At 42.0% G+C, this 25,360-nt stretch overlaps 1 protein-coding gene across 1 annotated transcript in view; it reads left to right on the forward strand.

Annotated features, from left to right (window-relative positions):
- nf1a (neurofibromin 1a) overlaps positions 1-25,360 on the forward strand; it is a 305,820-nt gene that overhangs the window by 155,971 nt on the left and 124,489 nt on the right. The window contains exons 31-35 of the mRNA XM_055657600.1: positions 7,674-7,832; positions 9,160-9,257; positions 11,292-11,438; positions 12,317-12,463; positions 13,952-14,062. Of these exons, the coding sequence (XP_055513575.1) occupies positions 7,674-7,832; positions 9,160-9,257; positions 11,292-11,438; positions 12,317-12,463; positions 13,952-14,062 (662 nt within the window). The remainder of the gene's footprint in view (positions 1-7,673; positions 7,833-9,159; positions 9,258-11,291; positions 11,439-12,316; positions 12,464-13,951; positions 14,063-25,360) is intronic.

Raw genomic sequence — 25,360 nt, forward strand, 5'->3', positions numbered from 1 at the left:
TCACTTTGGAATCATTCTACTAATTCTAGCGAAAATTAGCTTTCATTCCGATTAACACTGTTATCTTAATTTGGTTTTTAAATATGTGTATGGTGTAGTTTGGATTTTCCAATGTAGGTTGAAATGAACATATGCTTACTGAGAAGTATGTAACAGTTTTTGAAACTCTGACTTAATACCATGAGAAATGAGCCATTTCATGGTCCATTACAGCTTTCTTGAACCGATTAAAACGTTGGTTTTGTGTAAGGTTAATACTCGATTGCTGTCAGCAGGTTAGAAGATAATCATTTAAGTAATAGGATTTTAAGTGTTCTTGGGTGCATTGGCAATTTAGACATCAAGCAGATCTGATTGAATTACAGCTTTGAACTCATTGAAAACCAGCTGACGTAAATTAAACAAACCTCATGGACAAAATCATGTCTTGACTGGCAGCACTGAAAAAGAGTAAAAAAGGTCTAGTCCTGTCATCAGTAGGCATGATATGTGGAATCTGAAAGCATTTTCCATAGCTTGAGGCACTTTATCGGGGAAGATACAGGAGTAAACTAGGCTTTATTGTATTGGTGTATCGACCCTTGGTGAGATGGTACCTGGAATATTGTGTTCAGCTTTGGTCTCCTTACCTTACAAAGAGCAAACTTTCAAAGGAAGCTGGGATTTTAACGTAATCCTCGCATCATTGCTGCTGATGTGAGAATTATTACTGTAGTCTTTTAATTACTACCCAGTGCCCATTCATCTGTGATGTACTTCGGCAGAATGTGTGTGTTTGTGGCATGTTTTTATGTTTTTTTGTTACAAAGGGGAAATAAAGCTGTGTTAAGTGCCCAGGTTGCACTATTTTATAAATTGAAGAGAAGCAAAGGCAAATAAATTAATTAAAATAAAAAGGGACGTGTTGCAATTGTTTCTGAATGATGGCTGGTGTGTTGGTGCTTGATTGATCTGCCCTTTCCCACATGTCCTATTCATCCCGTTGAACTCTGCTTGATTCAATGCTTTACCCTTGACTCTGCTGAACAAGAATGTTAACCAGGGATTTTGCTCTTGGAATATTTTGATGGCAAGATTGATGGATCCTTGATGAACAAGGGGGTGAAAGGTTCCTGTGAGTGGAACTAAATGTGTTGTGTTTACAATCGGATCAGTCATGATTTTATTAAATGGCAAGGAGCCTACTCCTGTCTCGTATTTATTTATACAATTAAAATAATGCATTAAAAGGGGCTTACTGCTTACTTAAACCATTAGAATTATTTTAAATAATGAAATCTCTTACATTCCAATCAAAGACAAAGTGCTGGAGTAATTCAGCGGGTCAGGCAGCATCTCTCGGGAACGTGGATTGTCAAACAAACCACCCTCAGCTTTTTCCATCCATCACTTACCAGGCTTTGTCCCACCCCTCTTCCAGCTTTCTCCCCGCTACTACAGTCAGTCTGAAGAAAAGTCCTGACCCGAAACGTCACCTCTCCACATTCTCCAGAGATGCTATTTAACCCACCGAGTCACTCCAGCACTCTGTGTCATTTTTTTCAAAGTGTATTTCCTATCGACATTGGTAAAGTTTCAAATAATTACTGCTTTCGCCTCAGAGGTCCTAAGGGATATGATATTACAGCTGTTGTATTTGATTAGAGTGTCTATTTAACTAAGACCTAAGTATTATGTGCGTTGCTTAATAGCTGCAAATCATGCAGAACATATGGTGCTGTTGCAGTTAAATATTCACCGCATTTCTGCAGCATTGAGCTGATATTCAAATGCTTCTGAATCATTTTGGAGTATTGAAGCATTTAATCCGTACACTGAATGTCATTAAGTGTTGCACAGAGAAGTAAACCCCTAAAGTACATTAGCATTTTGGGTTATGCTTCAGAGACCTTTGCATCTGAAAGGAAAAGAGCCAATCTTTGAGCTAGATCATGTCAAATCGTTATTGTCAAAGTTGAAATCATGAGGTGGGCAGAACATTGTGCTCATGTTGAATGGAAAGAGTGATACCAGGTCATGTCTCATGCCATGGCGAAGCTTCAACGCCAGCAATCTATAGCGATGGGTACGCTCTATTGCTGACTTTGAAAATATTGCATAACAATCATTTTGGGCACTTTTGCTAAATCTAGCCTTTAGTCCTCAAGCTTTATAAAGCGTTGTGCTCATGCTTGTCGTTATATCGTGTCAGAACTTTCTACCACTGTAACCTAACTTCTATCCCTTAGTTTTCCAGTCATCTGGATATGTCCTCACTGGCTGTCCTTTTTTAAAAAACTATTTATGATATTTCTTTGGTTATTGCCTTCCACCATATGCTCTTTTAGAAGGTATCTCGTTACGTCTTTAATTTGGACAAATTGGTGCTCTTTCATAACACGGTCATTGACTAATGTTGAAACCTCTAATGGTTTGGTCTATAACTGCTTTATATGCTACCAGTACAGGAAGACGATGGAGAATTTAGTAACATGACAACCTCTCCCTCAATGCAAGCAAAATGAAGTTATCAACTTCAGGATATCGGGTGGAGTACACGCATCGCAGTCTGTATTAACGGTGCCAAAGTGGACAATAAAGCTTCACATTTAAATATCGCAAACAATTTGTCCTGGTCCAACCACATTAACACTCTGGTAAAAAAAAAGGGCACTAACAGATGCTATGGAAATGTTTCTTATCGATTTCTACAGATGCACCATAGAAAGGATCCTATTCACTAGTTGGTGTGGTAACTGCTCCATCCAAGACCGCAGAGAGTTGTGAATGCAACCCAGTCCATCACCCGCCACCTGCCCCGTCCCTGACTCCTCCACCATTAACTCCACCTATACTTCACACTGCCTCGGGAGGGCAGCAAACATAGTCAAGGATCACTCTCACATCATTCAACCTCTTCTCTGCTGGTCAGAAGGTACAAAAACATGAAAGCGCATACCACCAGATTCAGGATCTGCTCCCTCGCTGCTGTTATCGAACTTTTGTCCAGGCCTCTTGTGTATTAAAGATGATTTCCCCATCATCCAATCTACCTCATTGCAGCCCTTGCACTATTTTTAAATTGCACTTTCTCTGTAGCTACAGCTATATTCTGCACTGTTACGTTCTCTTTACCAGTGTCTGATGTACTCGTGTACATATATAGTATGATTTTGATGGATAACCCACAAAACAATGTTTTGCACAGTATCCAGATGCTCATGACAATAATAAACTTATACCAATATCTCTGTCAGAAGCAAACTTGGATCCCTGGTTTCATATTGAAGTCCTTGTAAATGTAAAATATATTTGCTCCTCCAACACATTGAATATATTGCCAATTTGAGTACATGCCCATTGCTTCTATTTCTATCTGCCAAGTCAATAATTTGCTTTTGTGAATGTTCTTCTATTGATCTGTCTCTTTGGAAAACTTGATTAAATGTCTTCTGAAAGTCAACGTACAGAACGTCCAGAGATCTCCACTGACCTAAACTTCATCACTTCATAAATTCCGGGAGGAACTGTTGGGCATGTTGGGTCACTCTGGTGTTCAGCTAATCTATCTTTGATTATGTTTTGGAGTAATGTTAGGTGGTGATCTTTATTTACTTTGTTTTCCCCCCTCATTTTAGTTTTACTAGTATTAGTATTTAATATCAGGAGAACTCTGAAAGTTAGGACATCTACAATGTTAAAAATAAATGAATTGTGTCGCTAAAAGGGAGACACAAAGTGCTGGAGTAACTCTGTGGGTCAGGCAGCTTCTATGGAGGACATGGATAGGCAATGTTTTGTGTTGGGATCCAAACTCTGAGCCTGAAGAAGAGTCCCAAACAGAAATATCACCTATCCATGTTCTCCGCAAATGCTGAGTTACTCCAGCACTTTGCGTCTTTTAATAAAAGATAAATAAAAATCATCATCTGCAGTTCCTTGTGTCTACAACTTAATTGTGCTACCATTTCATCTTATTTATAGGAGGAACAGCCATGTACCCATCAAATTCATTGGTACAAGGTAGCAAAATTGGTTGTTCTGCTCTTGAAAGACGTGTGATTAACTTGGAAAAACGCTGGTTCTATTATTTTGAAGTCTGAAGAAGGGTTTCGGCCCGAAACATTGCCTATTCCCTTCGCTCCATAGATGCTGCTGCACCCGCTGAGTTTCTCCAGCATTATTTTGTTATCTAATTTCTGGCTCCAGCTTTTTTCTGAACTATTAGTTTGATTCAATTAATGGTATTGTGTTGAATCAGCAGGATGGGTGTTTAAATTGCACAACAAACACAAATCTTAACTGGCACTTCATTGCTACGTTCACATGGAGGCAGATTTTTGGATGAGATATTAAGTGGTGGAAGAAGATTAACGAATGCCGGATTTAAAAAAATTCCAACTTGATAACCTTGTAAAAGAAAGCTTTTCATCTTAAAAATCTCATAGAAAAATCGCTGACATTTCTTTGAACTACAAAGTGGTTCAGTGAGCCCCAGCCTTCAGTATATCTAGTCTGCGAGAAGATTGGCAAAACCTCTGTTCCTGGCATAAAAAATGTAGAAACGAGGAACTGGCAGTGATGGTTTACAAAAAAGGTCAGAAAGTGCTGGAGTAACTCAGCAGGTCGGGCAGCTTCCCTGCAGAACAGGGATAGATGATGTTTTGGGTTGGGACCACATTTTTCTTATAATGTTAACATGATAACAGTGTTCTTCCGACGCCGGAGTTCCATCATCTGGTGAGAGGGCCTGAACGTTGCGGCGACTGCGGAGGCTTCAATAGGCCCCGACCACGGGTGAACACTTTTATTGCCTTCCGTCACAGTGGGAAAAGTTGATTCCGCTGTGTGGGGATGTTCATGTTAAGTTCTGTCGTGTGTTGTGTTATTTTTATTCATATGGCTGTATGGTGACCCAAACCTCGCTGTACCAATTGGTACAGTGACAATCCATGTGAACTTGAACCTGGTCTATCATTATTTTCAAACGCCTTGTGTAATTGTTTTGATTTTTCAGTTATGAGATTGGATCATAGCTGTATTCACCCCATCTTCCTTTCAGTTTTTAATTCTAATTTCTCCTTGCCTTCGTCCTTATTTCTGTCCTTGCCTATGCTTTCTTGCTCCATTATCATCCGAGGGATGCCATGGGCAAGAAAAACCTGTGCAAAGTTGGTAGAACTCTGCCTGAAAAAAACCTAAGATGTCCTTTGTCCCACTTTTTTTTCTCTGGAAATCAGTCATATTGATAGAGAATTACACCTACTCTTGCATAGCATTTTTAATGAGATATTTTAGCTTTGACACCTAATTCACAAAGATTAGGCCACAGGGAATAAAAGCATCTCAGTGGGTTTTCACCTTGGAATCTAATTGCCCATTGCAAATGAGAAACTCGAATCTAAACTCTTATTTGGACAGCCGTAAAATGGTTCTATTTTTCATACATAGGTGCTTAATCAGAGCAAAGTACATCAATTGAGTATTTATGTCCGGGAAAGGTACATGTAGAAAATACTGGAAAAAAACAAAGTCTCCTGTGCAGCACGGTGGCACAGTTGGTAGAACTGCTGCCTGAACATTACTGACCTAAGTTCGATCCTGACCTCAGGTGTTGTCTCTGGACTTTGCATGATCCCCCTATAACTGTGTGGGTTTTCTCTGGGTGCTCAACCTTTTCATCAGTCATATTGATAGAGAATTACACCTACTCGTGCATGAAATAGAACGGCCCCCTGGAGCAAGCAGGTGGGGCCTCAGTTTAAAAGACATCATTTTGTGTTGTTGCGTGAGGTTGGATGGGTGCCATCAGCCCAGATTTTATGCTCCTATCTCGGGAATTGGACCTGAACCTTCAACCTTCTAACTCAAGAGAGTGCTACCTACTGAGTCACAGCTGGCACACATAGGGAAATTAATCAAAACTGTAGGAAGATGGTCTTAAATTTTAATCTGTTTCCTGAAGCTGACAGATGTCAGCATGGATCACAAATTGAAATAATCTTTGGAAGGAGGGGAAAATGTGTTTTCTACTTGATTTGAACTGGCAAAAGGAGAACGCAAAGTGCTTGAGTAACTCTGCAGGCCAGGCAGCATCTCTGGAGAAACTGCCTGATCTTCTCCAGAGATGCTGCCTGAGCTGCTGAGTTACTCCAGCACTTTGTGTCCTTTTGTGTATTAACTAGAATTTGCATTTCCTTGTTTCTACAGAAGGAGAATACAACTTCATTTTACTGGTGGGAAGGGAGTATGAAAGACAAGAAACTTGGCTTTATTTCCAAGTGATATGAAGAGTCTGTTACTAACATCTCAGATATGCCTTTGTCCCCTTTCCTATTCACTCAGAACCAAACACTGAGTGATTTGAATTTGCAACTTGTCATTGCAAGTTCACTTTCCACAATGCAAGCATTTATAGTAACATCAGTAGCAGTTCCATTTTTTATTATAAGCATTTTTAACTGCTATATCTACCAGTGTATTGCTATCCTTGCTCACACTTCTACCACAATAATTTGAGCATCTAAATAGTGAATTATGCCATACACTAGAAATTGGTAATAGTCATTGGAGATATGACACGATTTCTCAGCCTTCTGATGAAGTAGAGACATTGGTGTGCTTTCTTGTCCATAGTAGTGTTTATGTGGTTGGACCAGGAAGATTTATTGGGAATATTTACACCTGAAGCTCTCAATCATCTCCACTTCAGCACTATTGATACAAACTGGGGTGTGTATTCCACCCCATTTCTGATATCAACTACCAACTCTTGTTTATTGACATTGAGGGAGTAATGGCAGGACTGCACTGTCAGCTGAAGTATAGACCTACATTTTTAAGATGCAAACTCAACTCTGTTATGTACGTGAGCAAATCTATTTATGTTGGTCCCCATCAATGTCTGTTCCCTGTCTCCATTTCTCACCCGGGCAACCACGATACCAAAGCAAACTGTTCATGACCTTGGTTTTGTACTTTATCACTGGGGAAGCAATTGATTCACATTGATACCATTTTAATAACTATTCAGTGATACCTGGATCCATTGGGTAACTTTTCTGCTTTAGCCCATCTGCTCCTGAAATTCCCGCTTTGATGAATATGACTGGCTTGTCAATTCTGCTCTTGATAAACTAGAGGCTCTTCAAATTATTGTCTGCTTTGTTTCTCTGCCAAATTCCATCTGTGCTTATTAGCACCCGGTTAAACAGCACTCTTTATTTTTTATACTTAAAATCCCACCAATTACTTGACTGGTACCTTTATGTTCTTGTGCTGTCTCATAAACTCATAACCCTTGGAGATTTCAGTGCTGCTCAAACCTGGTGTCTTGAATTCATCCTTGAATTTAATTACTCCATCTTTGGTAGCTACAACTTCCCAGTAATATGGAACAGCTCCAGGCTTTTTCGTTATTAGACCAGCTGACTGAGAATTTAGTGAATTCAGTTACTAAACTGAATCCGAAGGCTTCATGCTAGAAACATTTTGGGGCTGGTTTTAAAGTTTATATTTTAGTCATCCCCATTACATTGTTCTTTATGGTGAGGTTTGGAGATCATCGAGATATCACATAACAGGTGTATTTGTTTGATTACGATAGGCATGAAGATGTGTTCAATGATGAGAACAAACGAGGTTTTAACTCTTGCTGCTATAATATCCTGTCTTTGCTGTCGTCCTCCTCGCAGGTTGTCAGCCAGCGCTTTCCCCAGAACAGCATCGGTGCAGTTGGCAGTGCTATGTTCTTAAGATTCATCAATCCTGCTATCGTATCTCCATATGAAGCAGGAATTCTTGATAAGAAGCCTCCACCAAGAATTGAACGCGGATTGAAGTTAATGTCCAAGGTAAATGTTTTAACATGGAGTATTTCTGGACCTCATTGAGAGCTATGAAAATCGGTCCAGTGAGTAAGAGAACCAGAGAGATTGGGGAAAAAAATCCATTATCAACTTCTTGAGCAATGAATATTTCATTCTCAGCTGGGTCGTGTTGGCGAGACTAGGTTTGACATTCGTGCTGTACCTTGGGGATGAAAAACTTGCCCTGGTTAAAACTCCTGAACTCTCTGCTTCAAGTTCAAATACATCCTGTGGTATCTGTAATGGAGAAGTACCCTCCACTATCTCATTGTGCAAACCCGGAAACATTTTGATTTCATACATGAGCAGACCTGGTGTGTGAGAGAGAGAGAGAGAGAGAGATGTCTCATCATAGACCTCTCTGTCTCTCTCTCAACAAGTTTGCTCATGTATAAAATTGAAATCAGTCCCGATCACATTCAATCTGAAGCAAACATTGGCAAATGGATCCTGTCCGGCTGGTGTTGGACGGCCAGATGCCAACAACTGGATGGGAGTTTAGTTTGGAGATGCAGAGTGGAAACAGGCCCTTCGGCCAACCAAGTCCGTGCTGAACAGCGATCCCCGTCCACCTGCACTATCCGACACACTAGGGACAAATTACAATTTTGACCAAAGCCAATTAACCTATAAAAACATTTGCATCTTTGGCGTGTGGGAGGAAACCGGAGCACCCGGAGAAAACTCACGTGATCACAAGGAGAACGGACTAAGTCCGTAGAAGCAACACCCGTTGTCAGGATTGAACCTGGGTCTCTGACATTGCAAGGCAGCAACTCTACCGCTGCGCCACCACGCTGAGTTGCCACACTAAGAGATGGGTGGATGCGTTGCCAATAATTGCCAGCCTTGACACTAGGTGTATTCAGTCCAAACGCTGTGGAGGATTTAGCCGAGGTCAGATTGCCATGATGACTATGAAATCCCCTCTTGCCAAGGAATTTATGCCATGGCCTCATCTCGGGCAGCGAGAGGTGCTGAAGATGAAGGGTGAAGTGAAGAGGAATCAATGTTTTATCATGAATGTTCTCATGTGACTTTTAAGTGTACAAAATGTGGAAACTACAACGCACTAAAGCTTTGGCAGCAGAGTTGTAGAGCCATATAGCATTGAAACATACCCATCAGCCCAGCCCATCCATGTTGACCAAGATGCCCAGAGTAGCACAATGATGCACTAAGACTTAAGGGCGTCCATCTTTTTTTCAATTGTAAATATACATTTCAAAGGCAAATCAGTCTAAATGTATAGTTGTCCTGTGTTTAGAATCAGAAAACATTGATTAGTATATAAATTCTACTTTATAACCAGATTCTACAAAGTATTGCGAATCATGTCCTGTTTACAAAAGAAGAACATATGAGGCCATTCAATGATTTTGTTAAAAACAACTTTGATGCAGCTCGCAGGTAACTATGAATTCATAATTTACTGTAATTCTGAATTAAAATTATTTTCAAATGCATGTTTTGTTTTTACTCTGCTTCAAATATGATAATATGAAACAGCAGGGTTGTATTTTGCAAGTAATGCAAATGCTATTATTAATAATGATTAATGATTTCTTTTTTTTTTTTTTTTTTTTTAATTGTGGGTGAATTTCCCCCGGATTTAATATTTGTGCATAACTTCACCCTTTTGTAAATTCAATAGTTTAGTTTTAAGAAGTGTGTTTGCTTCTTCTAAGCAATTTCAAACATTTCAGTAGTGCAACTGAATGATGTCTTTGCGGAGCTCTGATTTATCCTCTGTGACACTCAAATACTGGTTTGGGGAACAACACTCACTCTCATATTTGGATTGAGCTTCACTATTGTTCCTCCTTTGTGTTTCTGGGTGTTACAAAGAACAGTACAGCACGGAACAGGCCCTTCGGCCCACAATGTCTGTGCCGAACACTATGCCAAGACCAACTCTTGTCTGCCTGCATGTGATCCATATCTATTAGATCCATATCTAATATATTATATACTTCTATCAGGTCTCCCCTCAACCTCCAGTGTTACAGAGAACACAGTCCAAGTCTGTTCAACCACTCCATGTAGTTATTATTCCCTAATCCAGGCATTATTCTGGTAAACCCCTGTACTTTTCCAAAGGCTGTACACTCTTCCTGCAATGGGGCAATCAGAACAGCAAGCACTACTCCTAATGTTGATTTTTTTGTTATTGTTGTATCCTAAAAGAGTTATGAGCATATGGGTAAAGACAAACGTTCTAAGTTAACCACACAGTTTCCTTTGGGATACAAATCCAGAACTTGAGGTCACAAGTGCAAGGTGGTCTTAACAAAATGAAAAAATCTGTCAAAAATTCAAGAGAAACTACTTCATGCAGGGAATGTATCAAAGGTGAATCATGGACTTGTAGGTAATGGTTAAAGGGAAATATCGTTGCTTAGAGGCTAGAGGAATCCCTTCTAAAGCTTAAATACCGAGATAGACATGTTTGTTGGAAATGAAATTATTTTCTTTCTTCCTTTCCTCCTCAACCTGCTGAGTTGCTCCAGCAACCTTGTGTCTATTCTAAATATGGTACACTGACGTGGAAGTATAGAGTTGATACAGCACAACTGTATTATTCCAAATCAGTGTACCAAATTGAGGTTAGACATGGGTAAGTGTTGGAATAACTCAGCGGGTCAGGCAGCATCTCTGGAGAAATGCATCAGGTGACGTTTTGGGTCGGAACCCTTATTTGGACCATTTCATTTCTAACGGTCAGCTAGAGATTAACCATGCTAACCTTTCTACTCCCCTTACCTACTCTATAAGATAGGTTCCAACCCAAAACGTCGCCTGTTCCTTTTCTCCAGAGATGCTGCCTGATCTGCTGAGTTGCTCCAGCACTTTGTGCCTATCTTTGGTCCAAGTCAGCATCTGTTGTTCCTTCCTATACTATATTGAGAATTACGTTTCAAAGATTAAAACGGGCAAAAATTGAAATTTCAGATAATTCACAAGAATTTTATCATATATACAAAGCAAAAATCAAGCTGAGAAAACTCTTTGATTTCTGAAAAGCTTATGTCACTTACTGTTATAAGAAAGCTGAAATGATCACGATGCATGTTGAAAGTGGAGTCGACAACCAACCATGCTGGCTGGAATGATGACATTTGTGGAGGGGTTTCCAGAACCAACACAGATGAATATTACTCCATTGTTAATCATCTCTGCCTGCAAAACTGAAAATCAGTATTAAGAATGGGGATGGTATTGAACTTGGGTGACTTCTGCAAGAGTATCCTTGATGGTTATTTGATGGGCGATATAGTGTCTACCAATTCTTTACAACTCAGGATTGGGAAGTCATTGCACGCCCGATTTATCTGATCGTCTTTCCACTTGGTTATGTTTTGGTTATCATGCCTTAAGAAATATAAAATGCATTTATTTTATTCTCCTCCTCCATTCTTCCCTCACTGGCACCTCCTGTGGAAGGTTTTTTCTGGACATTGCATCTGACTGCCCAGCCAGCGACACGGTCAATCACAGTCTTTCCTTCATCAGTGATGGGAACGTTCTTGCTTTGCACAGGTTGCTGTGGAACAACCAGGAGAAAATAGGGCAATATCTATCCAGTAACCGGTATGTACAAGACCCAAGTTACAGACTGGAGCATTCACTGAATCTGCTGAGTAGTGAGACAACTTTAATGTGCACCCTTGAAATCCAATGCAAAAGATGCTTTGCAAATGTTGATACCGAAAGTTAGAATCATGTTGATTAGGGTGATAGAGTCATACAGCGTGGAAATAGCGCCTTCAGCCTAACTTGCCCATACTGGACCAACATGCCCCATCTATACTAGTCCCACCTACCTGCATTTGGTTCCTATCCTTCTAAACCTATCCTATCCATGTACTGTCTAAATATTTATTAAACACTGCGATAGAACCTATGCAGCCAATACATTTCCTTTTACAGCCAAACATTGCCTTTTGCTGATGGGTTAGAACTCAGAAATAACTGTGAATGCAGATATTTGGCGACACTGTTAATGTCATTCCAAATATTATTATTTTTCTATTATAAATACCTAAACCCAAACATGAGTCTATATAAATGGGACAGTATTGCAATTGATACTTTATAATTATAGGTTGCTACAGTGGGGCTGCTGAAGAAAGAAGGCGTAATTCAAAGAGACATAATTATATTTGCTATCGCACTAGGATTTTAAATTGAAAAGTTCCAATGGAAATTTGCTCAGTTTCAAAATGCAATATCTTTGTTTTAAATATTGATGACAAAATGAACACAGCTCATGAACATTGAAATGTTTCTATCTTAATTACTATTCTCCTGAATATTTTGCATGCATGATAAATGATGCGCTGCTATTTGGACAAGGTCTATCACAAATATTAATCTTGGAACTTTTGATGCAAAATTGGATATAATTTATGGTTGATTTTTAATTTAAAGAAAATCAAATGATTGCTTTTATCCTCTCATGACCTCAGGGATCACAAAGCTGTGGGGAGGAGGCCGTTTGACAAGATGGCTACATTGCTGGCTTATCTGGGGCCCCCAGAGCACAAACCTGTTGCTGACACTCACTGGTCCAGCCTAAACCTCACCAGCTCCAAGTTTGAGGAATTCATGACCAGGTAGGTAACCAGAAAAATATTTTTTTTCAGAGGTATTGCAAGTCAAAGATGTTCTAATTGAATAATTTCTCATTACTGGATGTCATTTTTTTAAATTTTTTTTTGTTTTTGTTTTGTATGGATATATTGACATTTGGTCTGTTCTATTAATTTAATCAAACTCTGTAAAGCACTTTGGTTCAAATACTGGTTTTGTTGAAAAGTGCTATATAAATAAAGATTATTATTATTATTATTATATATTGACATATTTAAACTACATCTGAATATTCATGTTTGCGTTTCTAACAAAAAATGTTAATGGGCTGAAGTCCTGTTTAAAATCCAAGTAAGTGTGAGAACCCATCCAGTTCCATGAGCATGTTCCACCGTTCAGTCAGACCTCGGATGATCCTCCATGGGCTCCTTAATTGTTCTAACTGCTGTTTTTTCATGTCGTTGACTGATGCTTAAACTATAGTCCCATTAGTGCCTGCATCTCACCAGAGCCTTGTAACTTTATGTGAAAGTCATGATAACTTTACATCTAAGCCTGAAATCACTCTTTAAACAGTAGAAACAAAGAACTGTAGATACTGGGAGATACAAAAGAAAGGCATAAAATGCTGGAGTAACTTAGTGGGTCAGACAGCATCTGTGGAGAACGTGGATCGGTGATGTTTCGGGTGGAGATCCTTCTTCACACCCTTCTTTAGATCATTCAATCCCAAATGCAACGCTGCACTGCGTCTCCAGTTCAGATCTACTGTTTCATTGCCTTCCTGGACTAAATGGCTCAGTATTACTCTCATAGTGTAATTATGAAATGTCTTTACTTTCTGTAGGTATAGTCAGATTAGTTTAGGAAAGAACTGCAGTTGCTGGTTTAAATCGAAGGTAGACACAAAATGCCGGAGTAACTCAGCAGGACACGCAGCATCACTGGAGAGAAGGAATGGGTAACGTTTCAGTTCGAGACCCTTCTTCAGATCTGAAGAATGGGTCTCGACCCGAAAGGTCACCCATTCTTTCTCTCCAGTGATGCTGCCTGTCCCGCTGACTTACTCCAGCATTTTGTGTCTACCGTCCGATTAGTTTGGTTTAGGTTAGAGATACTGCATAGAAACAGGTTTTTTGGCCCACTTACTCCATGCTGACTATTGATCAAGTGTACACAGTAGTTCCATTGGGCATGTTGTCGCACAGAGGCCAATTAACTACAAACCCGCTGTCTTTGGGATGTGGAGGAAACTGGAGTACCCGGAGGGAACCCACATGGTCACAGGGCGAAAGTGCAAACTCCACACAGACAGCACCCGAGATATCAAATCCAGGTCACTGGTGCTGTGCGACTGCAGCTATACCAATACCACTTATCGCCTGATAGTATAACATTTTGCATTCGAACTGAGAAGTTAGAATTCTGATGGGAAAAGTGCTCAGTGAACTGAATGCATGTGGCACTGATCTTTCAAGGACTCCATTTACAATGAACGATTTTCTTTTCAGGCATCAAGTACATGAAAAGGAAGAGTTCAAAGCTTTAAAAACACTTAACATCTTTTACCAGGCTGGAACATCAAAAACAGGGACTCCCGTTTTCTACTATATAGCCAGAAGGTAGGGCAAAACAGTGTAATTTGTGTTTTCTTACTGTTGCAATGAATAAATCAATGGCTGTGGGATATGTGACTGTACACCAACGTTGGCAAGCAGTTCTTCAAATAGCTTGGTATGATTTGGTTAGCTTAATAGCATGACTGACCACATAGTGTTGGAGGGGTGGTGCTGTGCCTACAAGTGTGCGACACAATGGTTTTATTAGTACTGTTTATAATTGCTGTTCCTCAGTGGGAGTTGATCTTCACACAAGAATTGTGCTGGGAATTTCTGTCATTGCATTATTGGAAAGTGTATGCAAAAGACACATGCAGTTGCCTCCTTTATTGTCTTTACAGTTATCGCAGTTGAAATCTCATTGCATTGTTTCTGTTGCACTTGCATTGCTCCCAATGGCAATATTTTGTGTGAAGGAGGACAAGATAAAACTTATCAGCCAGCTGATTAACTAACCATTGATCTTATCATTCACTTCAATCGCTTGTTACCGGGATGCAGATGTACAGTCGGTGTGGATTGTCCGGTGTGGAAGGTCCTGCCCACATCCTACACTGGCAGGGCCTTTCACCTGTTCCGGTACTGAGGCACAATGCGACTTCTATTGGGACATTATATTTTTAGCTTAGTTGGAGATACAGCATGGAAACTCTGCCAGCCGGCCAGCAATCCAGCCAAATTCAACTTTTCAACCTTGCTTGATGGTCTTGCGTCGTATGGTATTATAACACTTCCCCTCTTGTTGCACCTTCAACATAGTACAATGTATCAAGGATTTTCATAGGAGTCTTATCAAACAACATTGACGCCCTGACCCTGTAAATGTGTCCTAAAGCTAGAAAGGAAGGTCAGGAAGGTTTTCTGGAACTTGGGTGGCCTCAGCAATCAAAGGTGCAACTGCCAGTAGTAATCCAATTAAATTGAGGCCGGGTAGTGTAGGAGTTGTGGAATAAAGACCACAGTGTCAGGAACACGGGTTCCTTGGAGGGTATATCAAATACCCAGCCAAATACCAAAAAATGCGGGACGTTCTCATCATGACCAGCCTTTCAGGCAGTGTTTGAGTTGTCTGTTGCCCACGGAGAACTCAACAGTAAAACCAGTACCAACAATCAAACTAATGGTCCTGTCACTCAGCTTTTTGCTACCATTACCAGCTCGGTGTTTTGAAATACTTTTGTTAGAGATTGATTGTGGAGTCGTTTAATACCAAGTCCAGACCTGTTTGTATTTCAAGTGTCAGATAAATTGCATTGTGAGCAGTCTCAATCTAATAGCTAATGTAAAACTATTGCCTGGAGCTATACATAATCAACACATGACAAGAACTTAATACTTGGAAATACTGGACAGCAAAAAGTGGCTCTCTGTATTTCCTGATTTTTTTTTTTTTAAACCAGCGTTTATAATGTGGTTACACACAAAATGCTTGAGTAACTCAACGGTTCAGGCAGCATCTCTGTAGAAAAAGGATGGGTGATGTTTCGGGTCAGGACTGGGTCTTCTGTCTGATGGAGGGTCCCGACCCGAAATGTCACCTATCCTTTTTCTTCAGAGATGCTGCCTGACCTGCTCAGTTACTCCAGCACCTTGCGTCTATCTTTGGTATATACCAGCAACTGCAGTTTCTTTCTACACATTTTATAATGAGGTTATTTGTTGCACATAAGCCTATGATTAGGATCCGCATATCTTTCCCCCACCATCACTCATAGAATATGTGCACACATAAATATGTATTTTGATGGACAACTAACAAATATTGACAGTTGACAGCCTTCCTCTTACCTCTTCTTAAGCCCTTTGCTCCTCTAGGGAGCATCGGCCATTGGCAAATGTCCTCCACCTCACTCGGTTGTTGGCGGTTCTTTCGAGATCACTCTCAGACCAGGGCCGGCCTTAGGAGGCGCGGGGCCCAATTGGAAACAATTTTGGTGATTCCCAGCCAATGTGTGTCAGCCCTGTTATTTATTATATATTATGAAACTGTAAACTAAGGTGCTATGGATTATACACTGTCTTAATCTCTCCTGCTCTCGTCTGACTGCCAGTACTTCCGCTGGCTTCCAACCTTTACCGTAGCTGCTACTTACCATTAAACTGCATTATTCCACGCGTTATTTAACAAAGGTTTACTAATATTCTGTGTGGGCTCTGCGTTTGCAATCAGCTGCTTGCAATGAATGTTTCAGTCTGTGGTCAGGAAGAATGTCGTCCCTGTACAGCTTCCTCCTGATGGGTGGGAATGAAGGGCGGGAAGCGGAAGGCCCCGAGGTTGATGATGGGAGGGAACGGGGAATGTGACCTGCTGTCACTGCCGCCACGCTTTCGCCGCACGACTGCTCCCGGCACCATCTCAAGCTTCAGCCATGTGAAGCTGATATTGACCACTTTTTTTTCGATACGCTTGTTAGTTACTACACGTACCAATTGCAGCCGTGGCTTACCGCTGGATCCTGTATTATGCACACACACACACACACGTTTTGTGTGCGAATGGGGGGAGAAAGGGACATGATGTTTCTGTTGATACGACGGCTACAACAAGCCTTCATACCCACCTGCAGTTGGGACCGTGAAATGGTGCCAACACCTGACGACTATTGCATATAGACTCTGCTTGTTTCTGTGCATTATGTGCTAACCGGGCTGTGTACTTGAGTACGGCAATATCGCACTGATCTCTATGCAAAATAATTTCACTGTAACTTGGTAGAGGTGACAATGAAGGAACTATTGTATCCACACGTTTATGCATGTGAGTGTGTGGCGTAAATCAAACGCTATTCCATTTGGTAACTGCTCCTTTTGGGAGCGGACGCCATTGTTTGCTTCAGATGCACCTTGACTGACTAATTCTAGATAAGAGTCAGCTGCTCGGTCAGTGACTATCCTGGTAACATCAGGCGTGTGTACACATCCGCTGGCGGGCTCACTGTAACTGTCTGAAGTAAAGTTGTAGTAACTGATCCCCCATGCCCCGGGTGTAAGTGTCGGTGCAGAAAGGGATACGGGAATAATATCCCGGAAAGTGGTGACAGTATTGAGAGGTAACCGCGGAGCTGTGTTGGCGGTGAGGAATTTCACTTACTGAGGTCACTGTTGAGGTGATAGAGTGTGTTGCCCACTAGCCTAGCGCGGGGCCCCCTTAGGCGCGGGCCTTAATTGGGAGCAATTGGTCTAGTTGGCTTAAGGCCGGCCCTGTCTCAGACATTTCTGTCCGGACACATCTTGACAGCCTGGAATGAAGATGAGAAATCGTGGTAAGACTCTTGAGGGCATTTCTGTTAAATAATCTTTCATCAGAACTGGGAAAAGTTAGAAATCGTACTGTTTCAGACAAGGGAGAAGGGTGAGAATGCATGATGAAAGATCATCAAGCGGTGGCAGAGGGTAAACTCATGGCTCGGAGCTGTGGGAGGGCCTCTGCTCCCCCTCACTCCTGTGATGGTGGAGAAGTGGCATCAAGTCATGTCGATACCCTGCAGCCTTTGGAGGAGGTCCACAATGCTGGCCATTTCCCCCTTCGTTTGGTTCCTCTACATTTGTAGCTATCTCACCACTACCTCTTTCTCCTTTCCAGATTAGGCTCAGTATGAAGGGGTTGCATTCCTATGTCTATATTTTATGTGATCAAATAAATAGGACAGCATTTGGCAGTAATAGTTTAAGCCAAAACAATTGCATAGAGGCCTAATATCACAGAATTTATAATTTCTGCAAAGTTGCAGATACAATTTGTGTAAATTCATAAACTGTAATATGATTAATCTTCAAAATTTTCACTCTTGAAAAATTTATATGTTGGTTACCAAATGTGAAAACCTGGCCTTAAAAATAAGAGCTAGTCCTGCAGTCATTCGTGATCTAAGTGTTGTTGATGGCGCTGAAGTTCAATTACTTCAGAAATGGCAGGTGATGGAAATCTGAGGACAAGCGTCAGATTTTTTTTAAAGAGCAGTATATGAGCCTGTTAGTGAACAGACATTCCAAATCTGGATATGGTGCAATGAGAAGAAGCGAGTAAATGATTTTGTGTGCAGTCCTTTCGGGAAGTGTGATCGTGACGTGAAATTCATTGAGCCTAGAAAGTGAAGTGGTTCACTGGGAGATTATGGCACCAAAATAAAAGAAGGGAACCACAGAGATTTGAGTTAGTTGGCTGTGCTAGATTTGGAAACTTATTTAAAAGTGTGACACTGCATTGGCAATGGCTCACTTGCGTGAGGAATACATGCAAAACCAACAATGGTTATATTTTCTTATCGAGAACAGTAACACAAAAGCGAAAGGAATCCCTGTGAGATATGGAAAGTGATCCATATTAAAATATGGTTTTCTTAAGTTAAGTTAAGTTAAGAATTAAATCGTATCCAAGAATTGCTGGAAAATGTAGCAGGATTACAATTCGACAATGAAAGAGCAAGAATTTAATTATGAGCGGAAGAATAGAGTAGGGAAGGAATTTACTGCGAAGAACATAATATTAGGGTGTAAAAGCTTCTCCGGTTTCATATGGAGAAATTGTCAGTCCCTTATAGGCCTTTCTCACGGGGCGACTTGACGCAATATGTAACCAGAGTGAAGTGGTCGTGGTCTAGCACGATATCACACGATATAACGGGGGGGTAGACAAAGAGTTCCCACGGTACTCGGCATTTCTGTTTGTGCGAGTGACTTGTCCGTCTCCCGAGCTTTCCCGTTAAATCTTGAATGAACATTGTGAACTGTCAAGTGTAATTAAATCATCACGTGGCACAAATGATGTAACTTTTTTTTTTCACACACTATAAATATCCTCCCTTGGTTGAATTGGCTCATTTGGAGACATGCCTGTACTAATGCCGTGACTTTACTGCAGGAAGATGCCACATTACTTAGGAGAGAGGGGGAGAGAGACAGAGAGAGAGGCACAGAGGCAGTGTGATGTACTTCGGGGTGACTGGCGGAAGAGAAAGAGCGCACATGACCTTGGTCTATCTGTGTGTGTGGGAACGAAGAGAGACTAAGCAGAATACATCGGTCTTATTGTGTGTGGGGGGAGAAAGAGAGAAGTGAGGGGGGGAGAGAGAAATGAGGGGAGACGTATATACACACACAAAGCAGAGTTTTACTGTGTATGTGGGAGACACAGATGGACTGAGCACAGTACCTCGGTCTTACTGTGTGTGGGAGAGGGGGAGAAAGAGACGTACACTCACAGAGGCAGAGTCTCTCAGCCTGTGTGAGAGGGAGGGAGGGAGAGAGAGAGAGGCACACACAAGGTGGATGTGAAATCTCACCTGCCTGTTTCAGTGACAGACACCCGCCGCCAGTAAATGAAGACACCCCCATCTGTCTCCCCCTCCTCTCCCTCGACTCCCCCACCTTTCCCTCCCAACTCCAGTCCCGTCCCGACCCCCTGGGAAACTGAAGGGAGCAACAATTAACTGCTGCCTGCCCGCTGAGTTAAAGAGTTCCCACGGTAGTAAGACGATGTTAGTTGCGCCCAAGTTTAAATTTCCAACGTGTGTTTCAGAGTAAAGAGTCAGCGCAGAATCCTTGATAATCAAAAACTGTCTGAATCAGCAAGTTAGACACAAAATGCTGGAGTAACTCAGCGGGCCAAGCAGCATCTCTGGAGAAAAGGAATAGATTCCATTTTTGGTCGGGACCCTTCTTCGGGATGATTGTAGGGGGGAACTGGAAGCAAGAAAAGACCGGGACAAATCAGGGCCAACAACAGATGACCTCAGCAGGGTATTTTGAAGAGGGGTCCCGACCCAAAATGTCGCCTAACCCTTTCCTCCAGAGATGCTGCCTGACCCACTGAGTCACTCCAGCACTTTATGTCTATATTTGGTTCCCTAATAGGCCAATTGTTGGCTAGGGATAGTGTGATCCCAAGAGGGAACCATCGTTGCAAACCTTGGACTGGTTAACCGACATTTACTGCATGGGGGAGGGGAGGGGGTGGGCAAGGGAGAGAGAGAGAGAGAGTGTAAGTTACCTAAAATTAAATAATTCAATGTTCATAGTGAACACAGACACAAAATGTTGGAGTAACTCAATGGGTCAGGCAACATCTCTGGAGAAAATGAACAGGTGGCGTTTGTGTCTATCTTCGGTAAAAACCAGCATCCGCAATTCCTTCCTGCACAATGGATCTCAGTGTCAAGTCTCTGACTCCCGTTGGCAGGCCATTCGGCCCACAGCCCGCCCAGCGATGACTAACCCATGTCACAGGGGGATGGTGTGAAGGCGGAGTTAGACAGAGCTTGATTAATGTTATGGTTGGGGAATGGGCCATAATATGGTCAGGGAAACGCTGTTTGGAGAAAAAGAATAGGTGGCGATTCGAATCGGAACCCTTCTTCAGACATCCTAATCGGAATTGAGTCTGAAGATGTGTCTCGTCCCGAAACATCACCTATTTTTCTCCAGAGATGCTGCTTGACTCGCTGAGTTACTCCAGCTTTTTGTGTCTGTCTTCGTTTTAAACCAGCATGTGCAGTTCACTCCTTTACACGGGTCTCTGGAGAACATTGATTGGTAGCATTCCGGACCCTGCTTAGGAAAGACATCGATCGCTGGTCGGCGAGGACTCCGAGCTGTATCTCTCAAAGAAGTACATGTGAAAAATTTCTCACGGACCATAAAAATGCGGGACCTTTCAGTAAAGTCCCTTTTAAAGATTAAAGTTATTTTCTTGAATCTCATTAACATAACTCATGAATAAGTTGATGTCCATATGCGGATGCAAATCTTTATTTTTTAAATTCAATCCCACAGAAGACAATTTTTACTCACCCTCTGTCCAGCTTCCGGGTTCACCGTTCGCAGGAGTTCCTACGGTACACGCAAGAGTCAGTACGGATATCGCACTGGCTACTACATGCATATAATGTTGCAATGTTCAACCACAAGTGTACAAGTCACTCTGAATTTCTCAAGCTTGTTTGAATTTTCTCCCGAGTCACCAAGTTACACGAGCACCTGCCGTTAGCGCCACGGTGGTCCACGGTGGTCCACGAATGCCGTACGGTTATCGCAAGAGGTTCCCACGGTGTTCAACTCTGGTTAACTCTTGCGTCAAGTCGCCCCATGAGAAAGGGGTTTTACAGTCAGGAATGAGAGAATTTATAAATGGGAACAAAGAAATAGCCGAGTAATTCAACAAATAATTTGGTTCTGTCCTCATTGAAAAGGGCATGAATATTAGCCTAACAATGCTCAGGATCGAGGTACAATAAAACAGGAATTAAATGATCCGTGTCAGTTTAAAAAAAAAAAAGGTTGCTTGAAAAATTGTCACTGAGAGATGATAAATCGAAGGCCTGGTAGTTAGCAACCTAGGATATAAAAAGAGGTGGCCGTAGAAATTTTATGTACATTGGTTGTCATCTCACGCAATTCTATTGTCACGGTGGCCAAGCGGTAGAGTTGCTGCCTTACAGCAAAATGCAGCGCCTGACTCAGGTACTCACTGCACATCTCGTATGTGTATGTGACGAATAAACTTGACTTGACTTGATCCCAACTACGGGTGCTGTCTGAATGGAGTTTGTACGTTCTCGCCATGATCTGCGACTACAAAATTCAGAAGGTTCAGAAGGTATAGATTTTGGAACTATTGCAGATTAGAGAGTGGAAAATGTAAGGGAAAAGAGATGGTTTAAAAAAAAAGTCCAATTGCAAACCAGTTGGCCGAATAAAAGCAGCAGGGAAAATTCTGAAGTCTGTTCTCAAGAAGGTAATAATAGAACAGTGATTAAATATCCACAAAATTAGGCAAGTCAACATGGATGGATTGATGAAAGGGAAATCATGTTTGACAAATCTACTGGAACTTCTTGAGGATATAACTGGTAGCATAGATAAGGGAGCGTTTGTGGATGTGTATTTGGATTTCGGGCACAACTTTGATAAAGTCCCACATAAGATACTAGAGTCCAAAATTAAAGCACATGGAATTGGGATTACATAGTGGTATGAATTGAACATTGATTGGCTGACAGGATATGAAGTAAGGGAAAAAAAGAAACTTTCTCAGGGTGATAAGCTGTAAATAGTAATGTATCTGGGTTATGTTGTGGCATGGATTGAACATTGTTTGGCGGACAGGATATGAAGTGAGGAAAAATGGTTGCTTTTTCTGGGTGATGAGCTGTAAATAGTAAGGGAGGGATTGAAGTACCCACCTCAGCTATTCACCATCTCGGTCATTGATTTGGGAAAATCTGTTCATTCAAGATTGGTGAACCTGTGAAATTCTCCACTGTGGAAAATGTTGTACATCAAAATCATTGAATACATTTAACAATGCAAGGTTTCCAGACAAAGAAGCCAATAAGGGTAATGGGCAGAAAGAAGGAAATAGTATTGAAATGCAGGATTTGTATTATGATGGCATAGAATGGCAGTGCAGGCTAAATGGGCCTCTGAGAACATCCTCCCTCAAATAAAGAGAAAATAATGCACACTGAAGTCAAGATATGGTCTCAATATCTGGAATGAAGGAGATTACAAAAGGTGGTGGACACTGCCCTCCATCAGGGGTACTGACCTCCCCAAAATAGAAGGGATCTCTGCCTCAGGAAAGCAGCCAGCATCATCAAGGACCCACACCACCTTGTCCACACTCTCATTTCATTCATACCATTGGGAAGAAGGTATAGGAGTCTAAAAACAGGCTCAAGAATAACTTCAGGCACTTGATCACGTCACAATACTAACCTGTGAACTATGGATTGTCTTTGGTTGCACTGTGGACTTCAGTTTTTTTTTTTTGCACTGATATCAGAGTTATTAGTTTATGGAGAATTTTGTTTATTACATATCATCTAGATGCATTGTGTTACAGGCTTGTTATGCTGTTGCAAGTGAGAAATTAATTGTTCCATTTTTCGGTACATATGACAATTAAAGCACTCTCGCCTCTCTTGTCTATACAAATGCAGCAAGACATCTCTGTTCCTGCATTCAAAGTCTCCAGCTACCAAGACCAATGTGCCATCAGCCATTCTAACTACCTGTTGTACCTGCATGCTTGCTTTTGATGATTTGTGCACTTTTTTAAAGATGGGGGGGGCAATTATCAAAGGAATGCTTTTCATGCTTTTCTGACAGTAAAATAGAGTTCAGTATTCCAAAAAACGCAAGGAATCATGGGATTTGTCAAAGGTCACTCGCGATAAACACTCTCGGCAACCGTGCCGCCGCATGCACACAGACCTGCTCCTCATCCGCAACCAGGATCGAACGCGGTTCCCCGACGCCGCAAGCACAGCCGAACCGCCACTGGACCGTCCCTGTCCCCTCTCAAGTGCCGCACCCCCATCCAGGGGCGGCCAGAGACGTCTGGGGCGGCCCCAGACTGACGGGAGTCAGACAGGAGTGAAGGTCCAGGCTTACAGCCAGCGCTGTCTCCAGCTCAACTCTGCCTGTCCTGCCAGGCCAACTGACAGCCCAGGACTGACGGGACACCAGCTGATCGCAGCAGCGGCCCGGGCCCACAGCCAGCATGGAGAATAAGCGCCAACTCCACTGCTCCGGGCCGGTGTCCCATCAGTCCAGGGCCGCCTGGTGTCCCATCAGTCCAGGGCCGCCGGTCAACCCGGCGGGACGGGTAGAGTTGAGCAGGAGCCAGCGCCTGGGCCTGCACTCCCATCCCACCAGCCCAGGGCCACCCCGGACATCCCCGGCTGCTCCCACACAGGGACGGAACAGTTGGGAGGGGACGGGGACGGCCCTGCAGCAACCCAACAGCACCTGCAGTGCCGGAGACCCGGGCCCGAACTCGGACGAAACGCGGGTCTGCACCCATGCAGCAGCACAGCTGCCGAGAATGTTTATCATGAGCGACCCATGACCTGGGCATGCGCAGTCGGAACACCAAACTCGCTTATTCACTGAGACTGGGCTCACTGTGGTTCCCCTGTGGTGGCACAGCTGTACTACAGCATTTGGGACAGTCATCGCTCAAACGACTAATAAATATAATTACGAACAGAGGCTGGATACAAATGTAGACATTTCTTTAAACGCTCAGGGTCTGGTTACAATTAGCATTTTTTTTAAATATCTCTTCTATAGCATCCCTCCAAGTCCAGAGATGATTTCTTTCCATTGTGGGCTGTGAACTAGTTGTCGGCAATCATGTAGAATTCACAGATTATGCCAAAGAAAGCAATTGAAGCCAAATTATCAAGAAAATTTAGGAAGAAGTTAGATGTATTTCTTAGGGCTAATGGGGTAATGAGATGTGAGGAGAAAGAGGGAACATAGTATTGAATTTGAATGATCAACTATATTCAGCATTGAATGGTGGAACAGGTTTGAAGGGCTGAATGGCCTTCTGCTCCTAAATTCTTTGGTTCCATGTTTGTAAATAAATTACAGGTGGGTATTATACATTTTAAGTTCACGATCAGGAAACCTTCTGGACCCACCAGTTTTATTCCTGTATTGGTGGTTAATGACGCTAAATGGGTTAATCAGCATTGACCTAATGAATTCCTTTGCTGTCTCAGTCACTGGTATATTTATGATATAATACAATCAGAAGTGAAAGGATGGTCTGTTTTATTTCAAAATCCCTGGGATGTCAAATATTTTGCCTTTCATTTGGTTTGGCCTTTGACAATGTGCCACATGGCAGACTGGTCTGGAAGGTTAGATCACATGGGATCCAAGGCAATCTAGCCAATTGGGTTCAGATTTGCCTTGAATGCAGGAAACAGGCCAGTTGTTTTTCAAACTGGACGCCTGCAACAAGTGCTACACCAAAACCTGCGCCCCGACTCTGGTTTTCATGTGGGGCCCAGTGGTTCTCTTACATCCACCTCTGATCAGCTCAGCATACACAGTCAACCTAAATACAGCCGTGGTGAGTCTCTCAAACAAGTCGGTTTATTCAGGCCTTGGCAGTATGTCCTGGGAAGCAAGGCGTAAAGTGTTTCACTAACTCAAAACACAGAGCAATTTACAGTGCGTGCGTTATAATGGTTACATCCAGACATTATATTTAAAGATAATTCACCAGTAACCCACTGTGTAGTCTCTTAATTCGTATTTTTCTCCGCTGGACTCACCGCTATTTGTCTGACAGCTCAGACTCTCCTTCCTTTGACTGCAAACCATTTCCCCATTTTCTCTGTAAATGGGTGTGATGAACAAACTCATCTTATCTTAAGATCAATGTTATTGTACTCAACCTGGTTTACAAGTACCCTATGTTTATCTGGGCTTCAGCTATCTATTGCAAACTAAACACTTCCCTAATCTAATTGCTGCATCTTCTAACATGACACAAGTTAACTT

This window comes from Leucoraja erinacea, chromosome 28 (genome assembly GCF_028641065.1).
Source record: "Leucoraja erinacea ecotype New England chromosome 28, Leri_hhj_1, whole genome shotgun sequence".
Classification (NCBI taxonomy): Eukaryota; Metazoa; Chordata; class Chondrichthyes; order Rajiformes; family Rajidae; genus Leucoraja; species Leucoraja erinaceus.